The sequence below is a fragment of the Miniopterus natalensis genome, chromosome 12 (genome assembly GCF_054644295.1).
Source record: "Miniopterus natalensis isolate mMinNat1 chromosome 12, mMinNat1.hap1, whole genome shotgun sequence".
In the NCBI taxonomy this organism is placed as follows: Eukaryota; Metazoa; Chordata; class Mammalia; order Chiroptera; family Miniopteridae; genus Miniopterus; species Miniopterus natalensis.
Window position 1 is genome coordinate 73,052,003 of NC_142092.1, and position 13,294 is coordinate 73,065,296.

The window sequence follows — 13,294 nt, forward strand, 5'->3', positions numbered from 1 at the left end:
GCGGGGTCCCAGCTTCAGACCTCTTCCTAAAGGTGCAAACCGAGGTCTGAAGAATAAGGCCCAGGCTTTTCATCTATGAGGCTGCCCTATGCTGGGGAGGGGAACATTTAGCTCCAGAGAAAGCAACATGAAACCATGCCTTGTAAAATTCCCTAAGCAAAATTCACTGAGGTGTCCCCGAGAGTGCCCATTGCACCCCGTCCCTAAACATCTCCCCAGGCCCCTCCAGGAACCCATGTGAGCCCCACCTGGACGTCCCGCAGGAGCTGAGGTAAGTGGAAGTGCCACTCCTTCATGAAGCTGGAGAGCTGCAGAATGAAGCCCACAGTGTGGTCCGCCTCCTCCAGGCATGCCAGGCTCTGCACTGTCCTCACTGCGCTGAGGCACTGGGAGGGGAGAGGAGGGAAAGATGGGGTGATGCAGGGACCCGACACACCTGTCCCGCCCTCCTGTGGGGAGGACAGATGTGGACCCACAAACACTGAAATGGTAGCTCAGCAGGTGGTTTGGCGTTAGGTCTGAGTGAGACCGTTTGCCTCACTTGGCAGAACTGCACAGGTTCGCCTGTCAGCCAGCAGTCTGTAGAGCACAGATATGGGGGCACTGACACCCCTCAACTACCAAAGCCTCAAGACCAGAATGGGCCCACCCCTGGTATCTCCTCACCTGTAAGGTCCGCTCCTGGTGAACACCCATGAAGTCCAGGGCCTGGGTCAGGAAGTTGTAGCGCAGAGTTCTAAGGAGCCGTGCCATCAAAGACATGGACAGGCGATAGACCCCTGGCCAAGAGGGGGCATCCAGGGACTTCCTAGAGGTGCTAGGTGTCTAAGACAAAAATGGGAGACAACATCAGGACATGGTACCAAGCAACCCAGCTGACAGGCACAGCAGGGCCTCCATGAGGCACAGCAGCTAACCTCCTGGTGGGTATGGTCGCTGCCTGGAGACCAGCAGGACCAGAGAGGGTCCAAGGCCAGCAGTGACAAAGAAAGTACTAGGCAGAAATAGAAGAATCCTAAGTTTTAGACTAAGGTCTGCCACTAACTAGCTGTGAGTTTCTCCTGCTGGAGGTGGGTGGGGAAGGGAGGAGTCCAGTCATCAGTGCAGTCCATGAGCCACTAAAGAGAGCAACTTCTGGGGCAAGTGAAGGGGCTGCAGGGGCACTTCTCCGCTGGAAGTGGTCTGGCAGTCCAAGCCGCCTGGCAGGCCATGGCACTCACCTGCACTGTCCCATTGGTGCTGAGCTGGTACACACTCAGGAGGGGCAAACAAATGCTCTGGGTGATGCCGGCTCCAGCCACTGCTGTGGCTCCCTGGGAGGAAAGGACATGGAATGAGATGGGACCTGTCCTTGCAGCCGCCCGCCCAGGGCAGGGGGAGCTCTCAGGGCAGACCAGAGCTTTTGGGAGAAACACAAATAGTGCCAGAGCTTGCCCAGCACAGTTCGGGGAGGCTCCCTCCTGCCCTGGGCTTGCCGCCTACCTGCTGGGTGCGAGCCAGGGTGAGCAGCAGGTGCAACGCCGCCTCGGTGAAGTGCAGGTTCTGCTTCATGCGCAGGCTCACCTCCAGGGTGGTGAAGAGGGTTGGAAGGACGGGGAGCCTGCGGGTCACCTGCAGCCACAGGTCACCATCCTCGTCCACCTCGCACAGCTCCTTGGCCAGGTGCAGACCCAGGACACACACCTGCTGGGGCCCAGAGGTAAAGGTGGGCAGAGCAGCAGGGCAGAGGGAGAGGAGAGGCCAGCCAGCCCTGCACCCAGCTCCTGAGACATGGTCATACGCCTCCTGAGTGAGGTAGGCCGGAGCACAACTCAGATCTCCCCATCCCTGCTCTGCCCCCACACCCGCCTCTCAGGAACTGGCAGCTCCACCCACACGACAGCCACCCTAGGCTGACAGGACTGCCATGACAGGACTCCCTCCCCTACCACCCAAACTGCCATCAAGCGGTGTCCGTGCTACTCCCTGTCCCACATCTGCTCACTCCACCCAAATCTGCCACCAATGGAATCGGTGCCCCACCCCTGCACTACTGCAATCACCTCCTGAGTGGTCCTCCTCCTGCCTCTCTGGACCCTCCCTAAACAATTCTACCAGTGGCTTTTCAAACATTCCTACCCTGACCACAGCAATAAACACCTTTACACTGTGCCCTGGTATCTACATACTTACATATTTTCATTGAACAATATCTATCCATACACCCTGTAAAGCAGGCTAATATTTTATTCTATGTCATTTTTTAAAAAATGCTGGTCTTCACCAAATGAGCTCATTTCAAGGCCCAGTAAGAGGTCATGATCCACAGTTTGAAAAAGTTTGCTATGGCATCCAGGGGGATCTTTCTAGAGTACAAATCCGACCACTTCCCACCCTTACTTAAAAACCTTAAATCGTTCCTTATTTCAGTGAGGACTCAGATAAAAAAAAGCTGACAAAGCTTCCTGTCATCTAACCCCCAGCTCTCCAGGCCCCACTTCATCTGTGCTCACAACAGCCTGCGTTAGTTAGGTCACCGCTGAAGGGTGCTTCCCTGCAGAGTCTCTAGACTGGGTGAGAACCCCATGCTGTACTTTCTCCCTGCACTTATCCCCTGCAGGACTTGCCACAGTGGACTCCAACACTTCTCTGCAGTCTGAAATGGATTAGTTTTCCCCACCAGGCTGTGAGCTCTGTAAGTGCAGTGACTGTCCATCTTGTTCACTAATCAACCGTAGGGGCTGGCACAGAGCATGCAGGCCATTCATACTTGCTGGGTGCATGTGGAAAGGACAGATAGTTTCCCAGATGCGCCCTCACCCCATCACGCTGGTCCTTGTGCCGGGGCCGTGAGCAGTCATCTGTCTCCATGCTGTCCTTGTCCTCTGTGGCACTGCCTGAGACCAGACTGTGACGGGTCTGGTCAAAGAGCGCAATCACCTCCTCTTGGAGGGTTTCACAGACGTTAAGCACCAGCTGAGAGTACTGGGGGATGTCACTCACTGCAGAGCAGACAGGGAGGGAACATGGTCACACTCACCATGCCACCTCTCACTACACACCAAGGTTTCCTTCCCAGGCAGCCAGCTGGGAATATAGTATGGTGCTCAGAGGGAGAATATCTGCCCCATGAGAGGGGAAGAAAAAGAATTTTCCTAAAGACAAGAGTTCTGCCCAGCTGGCGTGGCTCAGCGGTTGAGCATCAACCTATGATACAGGAGATCTTGGTTCAATTCCGGGTCAGGGCATATGCCCCAGTTGCAGGTTCGATCCCCAGCAGGGGGCATGCAGGAGGCAGCTGATCAATGATTCTCTCTCTCATCATTGATGTTTCCATCTCTCTCTCTCTCTCCCTTCCTCTCTCTGAAATCAATAAAGACATAAAAAAATTTTTTTTTAAAAGACCAGAGTTCCAAGGCTGAAAATTTACCCCCACAGGAGGAGAGTCTGGCTCTGCACCAGAGTGGCCCTGCCAGCAGGGACGGGAGCTGCTCCTGCCACACCCCCTCTGGTTCTCACCTCTCATCTCCTTCATCTGCAGCACAGTGATGAACGCTGAGAACACCTTGGTCTTGGTCTTCTCCATGAGCTGCCGGTCTGCCTGCAGCACTCCCTCCAGGATCTCTGTCAAGGGTGCAAGAATCTCGTCCACAGGACCTAACTCTCTAGAAATAACATGGGGTTGAGAAGGAGAGGAAAACACAGCTTACAGAAAGGCCACAACGGCCTCTGATCCAACTAAGGATGCCCACCGGGCATTCGGCTCTGTCAGTCCCACTGCATGATGGAAAGCTGGCCCATTTCATGCCCATTTCACCCCCGTCAGGAAGGCAGAGGGACAGTCAAGACGGAACAGGCCCTGATGGCAGCGCCGGCCCGCAGGTCACCTCTCTGGACGGCGCTCACCTCTTCCACTGCCGCAGGAGGATGAGCAGCAGAGTGCACATCATGGAGCCGAGTCGCAGGCAGTTCACTGAGGCCGGGACCAGGAGCTGAGGTAGGACAGCAGACTGGTTAGAAGTCAGGCTTCCTGTGGGCGGGCCCAGCCAGAAGATTCCAGTTCCAACCACAAGGGACCTTTCGGCCTTTCCTAGCAGTGAGCTTAAACGGATGGGATATGAGGAGTGGCCAGGGGCTGGCCAAGCAGCAGCAGGCCTCTGCCCCTCCCCACCGAAGCCCCAGGCTGCCCAGGCCTACTAAGCCCTTTGACCTGACCACATGCACGGCTGCAGACTCATGAGCTGCTATTTGGCCTCGGAGACCTTCTCCCGGGAGGAATGTGAAATCTCCCAGACACACTTACTAACGCTCTGGTCCCATCAAGCACATCAAGAAAGAGCTGGCGACGCACTGCAGAGTCGGTCAGGTGCATTATCTCTGCCTGCAAGGGAACAGAAAAAATGTCCGTTGGGAAAATTTCCCAGATTTTAGAAGCCAAGAAATGTGGGGTCCTCTGTCAGGCAATTAGTCATTGTTAAGTCACTGTCTCCCTGATTCAAGTGGGCTTGAGGGCCCTGCTGTTTCTCAGTCTACCCTTAGATGCGGTCAGAATCAAACCCAGGTTCCCCTCCTCCTGATTAAGTCCTTTCTTTGCTCAGACCCTCTGAAGGCTGCCCCGTGCACGGGAAATACAAACACCTCCACAAGGCTTGGGAGGCCCCATGGGACCTGCACCAACTGATTTTGGTATCATACCCACTTGTGTTCCCTCTATTCCATCCCTAATGGCCTCTTGCCTCTTTCTCACTTCTGGACTCCTGCACTTGTGAGTCATCTGCCTAGACTACTCTCTTCCACAAGCTCTCCACCTGGAAGACTCCTTCCCATGTTCAGGTCTCAATCTGGACATCACCTCCTCAGAGAGGGCCTCCCTGCCCAGGCCTATCCTATTTTGGCGTTCACTGCCATAGCTTCCTGATTATTTCCTTTGTAGTGAGTTATCACACTCTGAAACTGTCTTTCCTCGTGAGTTTCTTGACAATTTGCCTCCCTCTCAGGACACTCTGCGTGAGATCAAAGACCCTGTCTGCCTTGCTCACTGCTGTAGCCTGGTGCCTGGCACATGGCAAGCACTCCATTAACATCCATTCAGTGAGTGGGTGGATGATCAATACCCTGGACTTAGCCAGACAGGCTTCCACAGAGGGGAAGATGAGGGTGGGATTTCTCAAGAACAACTGAAGTACTGCCTAGCGAGGGCCTCAAAGGCAGGCAACACACAGGTTATTCCCAGGGGGTGTGTGTGTGTGTCAATTATTCCCCAAAGACAGCTGAGCCTTCGGTGTATCTGCAGTCCCAGGCTCCACGCCCACTGTGCCACAGCAAGGCCCTATGCCATGCAGTTTGGCACCAGGGAAACAGGTCGCAGATGTAGGAGTATGCCTGAACCAAGGGGCACCGACCAAGCTGAGGCAATTAATGAAGCCGAGGAACTGCTCTGGGTTCCCCGGGAATAACAGTCAACACCACGTCCTTCCTACATAGCATGATGGCATCAAGCCACTAAAAAAATACCAAGAAACAACGTAAACTCTTCTCAAATGTTAACTCTCGCTCTAAAAACCAATTCTCAGTAGACACACAGTACAGAGACAATGGCCTCTGTTCTTTTTCTAAGACCAGGAAATGCAGTTTCTAGGACCAGTGAAAATAAACAGCTCTCCAGAGGGTGCTGCTGCAGCTGTTACAGCTACCTGACTAGTCAACAAATATTTACCCTAGTGTGCACAGGGCACACGGCACAAGACAGTAATACATGTGCATGTGAGGCAGATGAAGGGGGCCCCGAAGACCTAGCCAAGGCACTCTAGGGGCTGCAAAGGCAGCTATAGGAATCTTTTATGAATGTCTGAAGGGATTTCAAATTACTTTCCTTAAGGGTCTCTTATTGGACCCAATACCATCAAATACCCACAAGCCCTCACCTTTTGACACAGAACCTGTTACATTTAGCTCTCAGGAAAACACCCTGACTCATTCATCCCAAGGGGCTGTAACTGCTGGGCACCCCAGCTCATCACTACTAGGAAACCAAAGGGAAAACTCGCCCAGGAGGTTCTTACGTGACTGGTGGCAACGATGAGAAGCATCCTCCAGGCGGAGACCAGCATCTGATATTCTACCAAGGAGGTGCAGCTGTTGCCCTCTGTGTCGGCCATGTGAACTGCCAGGGACTTGACATACCCTGACCAGTAGGCAAAGCGTTTCTCACTGGAAAACTTCTTGAGTGTATCTTTTAGTGACTGGTCTAGTGAGCCCCTTGAGTGTCAAGAAAACACAAAACCCACCATTAGGTTCTGAAAGCAGAGGAGAATATGATGGGCACAGACCCTGTTGAGGCAGAGAAAGCAACCTCACATGGGCTAAAGGCAGGTGGCTCCAGATCCCTCCAATGTGTGGGACTCATATTCTTGCTCAACATAATGGGTTAGACTGAGGCCTTTTCCAGGATTCCTCCTCCATAAAATTCCGAGCACATGGAGTTTGCTTCACAATAACTCTGACAATCATAAACGCCATCAATGGACTGGCCAGGGACAGAGCACAGTGGCCCCCCATAAATGGTTCCAAACCAGCTCTCTCCTCTGACCCGGCTTAAACAGCCATGCACCCAGTGGTAGGCCACCATGGTCCCCTCCCAAACCTTCAATTAAACTCTCAAAAGGGGAAAGGACTCACTTAACTACATAATATATCTCCAGGCATATTATCTTCATGATTAGGGCACAGGTTTCCAGGATGCTGGGCTGTGGCAGGGAGAGCAGAGCAGACACTAATTACAAGGCGAGCCTCTTTCCCGTGTCCCCCCACAAAGGAGCGCATTCCCTGTTGAGTGTGATGAGCATCTGACTTGCAAGAGTAGAAGCATCAGGTCTACAGAGTCTCCAATTAAGTGGAGGAGACCACGGAGCCATTGACACAGAGCAGGGCATGCCACCTTCCTTCCCAAGCAAGACATCGGGACGGGAAGCCAGCCCTCCCCTGAGAAGGCATTCCTAGGAGGAAATGTCCTGGCTGTTTCCTGAGGGGAAGTGTTGTTTTCTACAGCTCAGCCCCACAGCCCGGCCTTCCTCCCAGGAGCTGTGAGCCCCTGTGCACCCTCCACCACAGCTTACCTCAGACGTTTCTGAGGGAGGAGAGAGGGTTCCAAACAGGGGACTGGTTAAGTTCTCCCAAAACTTGGGTCTAAAAAGAAAATACATGTTGTACACCACACTTGCTCTCCTTAGCCCTTTCCCTCTCCACCTCCCTCTGGTGGTTGCTTCCCATTCTCACAGTCCCAGTCCTAACTCTCAAAGGTCACTTGCTCCTACAGAAATGTAAAGGTTCCAGAGATACAGTATGATTTTACGTGGGTTTTCCTCTTACACACAATTGTATATTATAGAGTTGACCAATAAAAACTCTCAGGGTTCACTCCACTGTCCATTTCCCACAGCCCCTCAGAGAAAGTGAGGAGGGAAACCAGGACGCAGACTCCCATGTTTAGCCATTTTAAAGTTCCTCCCCTTTGTGCAAACAGGGTCCAATGAAACACAGGGTGTTCCATTCAGTTCAATGGCTCAGCAAGCCACACTCACCTGACCCTAGTTTCTCAAGAACAATGGGTATGGGTTGGTAGAAGGCAGAAACACAAAAGGCGGGAACTCTAAGGTTAACACACTTTTACCTCAGAGTGAAGATGACGCCTGCTGGTGGCAGCATTAAAAAGAGAGTAGCTAAGAGTGGCACTCCCACTCAGAGACTCAGGCACTGACGTGCTCAGTGATTCTTCACAATAAACCACCAAGACAGGAGATACTGTTACCCCACCTTACAGACAAGGACAGAGCTCTGGAGGAGTGAGACCTACTTGGTCCTGAGAACCAGCATGGCACTGTCCCGCCGGTCCTGCCACAGGGCATGCAGAAAGGCGATGGCCGCACGGTGCAGCAGGGGTGGGCACCAGTATCGATCCTGCTGTGGGGAGTCAGTCAGCTCCAGCACTGCGTGGAGACAGCTCCATACCCCGAGGCTAAATTCCTGCAAGAGGGGCAGGTGAGAGTTCAGGGCCACAGCCACTATCAGTAACTGAGCACGCAGAGCCCAGCACCCACCTCCCAGGGGCCGTCTCCCAGCTTCATCCCAGGCACAGGCTCACCTTGGAGCCGTCACCGCCATCTTTCACCTCCAGATTTAGAAACAGTTCAATGAGGCCTGGCTGAGTCTCTACTGCAACCGTGAGGAATTCCAGGATCATGACTTTGATGCGCATGTCCTCAATCTTGCTCTGCAAGCGGTTCAGGAAGGCGTCTCGAATGGCCGCCGCATCATTGCCCAAGCAGGCATACACTGACATCGGGGCCACCTGGTGGAGACCAGGACACACAGGCTCAGAGCTCTACTTCCAGAAAAACCAACAGGCCCCTACGGAAGGGTGCTGGAGAACTCTCAGAAAATGGCCAGAAAGGGAAACATCCAGATATAATATAGCTCTGGGTCAAAAGGCACATCACCCCAAACTACAGCACAAGATGCCCAACAAGTCACAGGAGAACAGTAATCAACGTAAAAAGATGCACAACCTCTCTCATGGTTAAATAAACACAAAGTAAAAAATGAGATAACGTGGATATGCCTAATAGATTAGCAAAGATTAAAAAAACTGATGAAAGCATATGGCAAAGATATAAGACTTGGTGTTAGGAGTATAAACCATAACCATCCTTTCCGGAGCACTATTTGGAAATGTCTAATAAAAATTTAAATGTTCACTGACATCTAATTTTTAGGAACAGTAAACAAAAGTTTACAGAATTCTATGGACAATAATGTTTACTGTAGCACTGTTTATAACAGTGAAAGACAGAAACTAGCCACATAAATTAGGACACACCCGCTCGACGGCACGCCAGGCAGGCATGAGGGAGAGCGAAGCAGCTCCAAGCGTGCCTCGTGGGGGATAGCAGACACGGTGTTAGGTGAGGAGAGGATCACAGAACAGCACGTGTAGTGGAACTCCACTTCTGAAAAGAGCAAACGCACCCCCACACCCTTTACTACACAAGCACAGACAGACAAACCTGGGGCAGTGCGTACCAACCTGCTCATAGGGGATCTGGAACGAGGGGTCAGAGGTACCTTAACTTTCTGTTACATTTATCTGTATCATTTAAATAAACATTTTTAAATGAGTATGTAAGACTGTTGTAATTAGAAAAAAAATATCCTCATAAAACACAACTGTGTGTGTATGGCAAGTCACTTAAAAGTCAGAAAAGTCCAAATAAGCTGCTTTTCTTGGGAGAAGGTGAGAACGGTCACAAGCACAGAGTCGGTTTTCTGGGGCTTTGGTTGGTGAGGTGGGATCCTACCGTGGCCAGACGTTTCAGCAGCTGGATGGCCAGACGTGGCAAAGCAGGGTCATGTTTGTGGTAGATGTACTTGGCAAGAACAGCAATGAGGTTGTTCCCATGGGCCCCTGAAGAAGTACAGGGAATAGTTTAGACACCAAGCCTGCCTGAGCCAAGCTCTTATGAGAGGGTGCTATTCATAAAGGTTCACATGTGGGGGAATTTACTCTCAAGTATTTGGGGGACCAGAGCGAATCCAGGTGGCCCTATCATTCTCTCTTCAGCAGCCCAGGGGACAAGCAGGGTTAGGGGAAAAACAGCTCAATGCAATTCGTTAGGAGCAGAAAGAGCCCTGGCCAGTCTGGCTCGGTGGTTAGAGCATTGGCCTGCAGACCAACGGGTAGAGGGTTCAATTCCTGGTCAAAGGCGCACACCTGGGTTGTGGGTTTGCATCCCAGCCCACCAGAGCCTGTGCAGGAGGCAACCAGTTGGTGTGTCACTCTCACGTCAAATTCTCTCTCTCTTCCCAGCCCTCCCCCTCCCTCCCTTCCACTCTACTCTCTCTGAAAAAAATCAATGGAAAAAAATATTCTTGGGTGAGGATTAAAAATAAATAAGCAGAAAGAAAGATATTTTCAAGTAAACAGAGTCTTAGAGTCTTTTATCCTATGGGCTGCACAAGGACACGGCACTGAAGTGCTGCTTGAAATGCAAAGACCTTCCTCCCACAGTGACACAGGTAGGACAGGTCAGACATCACCCAACACCTGCTTGAAAATGAGGGAACTGGGTCCCAGAGAGAATGAATGAGTAGTTTAAGGTCAGGAAGTAATAACAGTCAATACTTAAACAGAATTTCCATGTCTTACAGGTTATAATTTAACCTTCATTATAATCTTATAAAGTAGACGCTACTATTATCCATTTTATAGATAAGAAACCCGAGGCAGGGATGTTTGATAATGTGCCCAAGGTCACACAGCTGTTTGCAGCCACACTTTGACCACGCAGTCTGACTTTGAACATGCAGTCCAATCATTCTGTCATCAGTAGGAGGCAGAAAGGAAATACAATCCAGTTCTCTTGTTTCTAAGTCCAGAATGGGAGCTGGTGATCGTTCCCAAATTTCAAGGAGTTAATCAGAAAATACCGCTGCCCCTAAAAACACAGCCTAAAGTGTGTACTTAGGGGCAGAAACGTTGCTGACTGGAAGAGAACACATACATACCGTGCTGTGTGAGGGCCTGCTCCAGGGGGGACACCACATTAGAAGGAGGCTTCAGCCGAATCACATTGTTGGTGACGGAGAATGCCAGTTTCACTGTCTTGATCAGCAGCTGGCCCTGCCCCTGGCCCTCTGCCCCATCACTAGGGTGCCAAATGGAAACCAAGGTTGATTCAGACAACATGACCTCATTCACAACATATGTGCTCTCATGAATTAGATTCCAACCATGCCAACCATAATCCCAGAGTTCAATAGCTTCTGGTAGAGGCCCCAGTCCAAACTAGGAGACAGGTGGAGGGAGCCATCAGCTCCCTCTGCTGCGTGCCAGGCTACACAGCACCACTACGTAAAGCTAGGCTATGTAAAGGCTGTGTCCTAGGAAGAACAAGGTCATCTTTAAAAAACTACTGCATGCAAACTTAAACTGGAGTTCTTAGAACATGCAGGCACAATAAAAATAAAGGGGGAAGGTGGGGAGGGAGCCCTACCTGCGGGGCTGAGCAGCCATGACCATGTCGATGGTGTCCACGCCGATGCCCATGATATTGATAACGGTCTGTCCTGCTTCTGTATAGGCCAGGCTACAGATACAGAGAGACTGCAGGCTGGGGGTGTGGCTGGAAGACAGACGCATTCTGAGTTACTAGGGAGCCGCCAAGCTTATTACTGGAAAGAAAAGCAATAGTCCAAACTAAACAACTGGACACCAATGATACAGATCAGCTCTTGGCCAGACAAAGGCACTCTGATCACTTTCTCTAAAGAGACTTATCTTAAACATCACCCTAAGAGTCAATCTAAATGTCCATTAATGAATGGGTCTGTTTACTGAAAGTATAATTAATTCACACAATGGAATGCATGGAACCATTAAAACGAGATTTGTATGGAGTGGCATGGAAATAAAGTTACAGAGCAGTTAGTATAAGCAGAGGAAAAACCTAGAATACACACTAACTAGGTAATAGTCATCTCTGGAAAACAGGTTTACGAAGGGCATTTTGCACTGACTATTTTCCAATGAATATGTGTAACTTTAGGAAATATCATTAAAAGTGATGTGTGTAGATACAACAGTCCCATTAGGAACAATGTCGTTCCCATTTCATTCCACAGGGAGAAAGGGTAAACAGTCCAGTGAAAAAGAAATCAGAACCTCAGAAGGTGGCTCTGGGCTTGACCTATGGAAGGCTGACGGCTCTGCACAGCACAAGCCCATGCTTCCCTTGGTGAGTGGCCATATCCACGAGCACCGAGCTCTAGCAATCACCCCTCATACCTGCTGTGCAGGTCTGTCTCATGGCACAGGTTCAGTATTGCATGAATCAGCTCCAGGATCAGGCAACCTAGACTCCGGCAAAGACACAGGAATGATGTGGCCTTGTGTGATGATGACCCTTATCCCCCAAAAGGGAGAGTAAGATCTCCAGGGAGCCAGAAATTCTTCAGACCTCCCCTGCCCAAGCTGTCCTCACCAATCTGTTCTCTCACGCCATGGGAGTTGTAGCGCCACTTGTGGTAACTGGGAAGCATCTCCTTCAGCACAAACATGATGCAGGGCACCAGTCCTTGGCTCTGGGTACTACCAAGCTGTCCCTACAAGAAACCATAATGTGAGGGCTTATGCCATGTAAGGAAAAGTCACTTAGTTATTAGAGATTTAACATCAAAACCATAGGTCCAAAGGAAATCTGGGGAAACCTGAGTCATCGGTGGGAAAAAAAGAAACATCAGAACACTAGCGCAGTAAGTGCACGCTGTAGGATTCTCCAGAATAGAGGAGAGGGAAGGACTAAAAAGACAGTGTGACAGTCACAAAAGTCACCTGCACAAAGGAGAGTGTTGTAAAGGCTAAATCTGGTCAGAAAGGAGGTACCTTAAACATAAAGGCTCTAGGACTGCCTATGATGGAGAATGCCCTTTCAGTGTCGTCGTCACCGGCCATCCCCCTGACCTCTACCTCACCGCACCCATCCCTGAAATACCAGACAAGAGATGTGATACTCAACATTCTTTGTCCTAATATTACTTGTTAACATCAGCTTCCTTATTAAAAATGGGGATTCTTGGGATATCTGTAATACTCTCAACAAGAAAGATTAAAAAAATAAGGAATAAATTGAAATAGGGATTCTTTATTAACATATAAACGTCTGTATTTACACCCCTATCTCTATAAAGGACTGTTGCTGTCATTCATGACTGACTCCTGCAGGTAGGAAGTGTGCCAAGTGCTTTTCACATATGGCCCGCCCTCTCAACAACTCCAGGCGGAGACCACTGATCATGCCTGTTTTACAAAGGGTGAAAAATTCTATACTTGCCCAAGGTCATGCAGCCTAAAACGTAAACCTAATTTTCTGACTCCAAAATCCATGCTATACCAGTATTTTTCAAACTGAGTTGTCATCCATTAGTGCAGTGATTTCCAACCTGTTCCATCTCGTGGCACACGTAAATTACTAAAATTCTGGGGCACATCAAAAAATACATTTTTGCCAATCTGACCCAAAAAAAAGGTATAATTTTGATTGATCCACACTGGATGTCTACTGTTATGTTGGCTGTTGTCATTTACTTGACAATCTAAGGGAACAGAGGTCAGTGCCCTGCCTAAATTGTCAGATGTTGCATGTTTTAAGTTCTTGAAGCACACCAGCGTGTCGTAGCACACCAGGTGAAGATCACTGCATTAGTGGATTGTGAGGTAGCCTTCTTAGAAAATACCAAAGAGCAAGCAGTGTCATATTGTGAA

General features: G+C 50.2%; 1 protein-coding gene across 1 annotated transcript in view; it reads right to left on the minus strand.

The window, feature by feature from the left end:
• The window catches only part of NUP188 (nucleoporin 188), a 43,095-nt gene that overhangs the window by 2,297 nt on the left and 27,504 nt on the right, over window positions 1-13,294 (minus strand). The window contains exons 21-38 of the mRNA XM_087823038.1: window positions 12,015-12,135; window positions 11,819-11,885; window positions 11,028-11,156; window positions 10,540-10,679; window positions 9,333-9,439; window positions 8,120-8,326; window positions 7,832-8,001; window positions 7,095-7,164; window positions 6,658-6,725; window positions 6,042-6,237; window positions 4,283-4,360; window positions 3,886-3,971; window positions 3,499-3,644; window positions 2,800-2,981; window positions 1,483-1,683; window positions 1,221-1,313; window positions 667-825; window positions 249-386 (exon numbers count right to left, since the gene is read on the minus strand). Of these exons, the coding sequence (XP_087679164.1) occupies window positions 249-386; window positions 667-825; window positions 1,221-1,313; window positions 1,483-1,683; window positions 2,800-2,981; window positions 3,499-3,644; window positions 3,886-3,971; window positions 4,283-4,360; window positions 6,042-6,237; window positions 6,658-6,725; window positions 7,095-7,164; window positions 7,832-8,001; window positions 8,120-8,326; window positions 9,333-9,439; window positions 10,540-10,679; window positions 11,028-11,156; window positions 11,819-11,885; window positions 12,015-12,135 (2,358 nt within the window). The remainder of the gene's footprint in view (window positions 1-248; window positions 387-666; window positions 826-1,220; window positions 1,314-1,482; window positions 1,684-2,799; window positions 2,982-3,498; window positions 3,645-3,885; window positions 3,972-4,282; window positions 4,361-6,041; window positions 6,238-6,657; window positions 6,726-7,094; window positions 7,165-7,831; window positions 8,002-8,119; window positions 8,327-9,332; window positions 9,440-10,539; window positions 10,680-11,027; window positions 11,157-11,818; window positions 11,886-12,014; window positions 12,136-13,294) is intronic.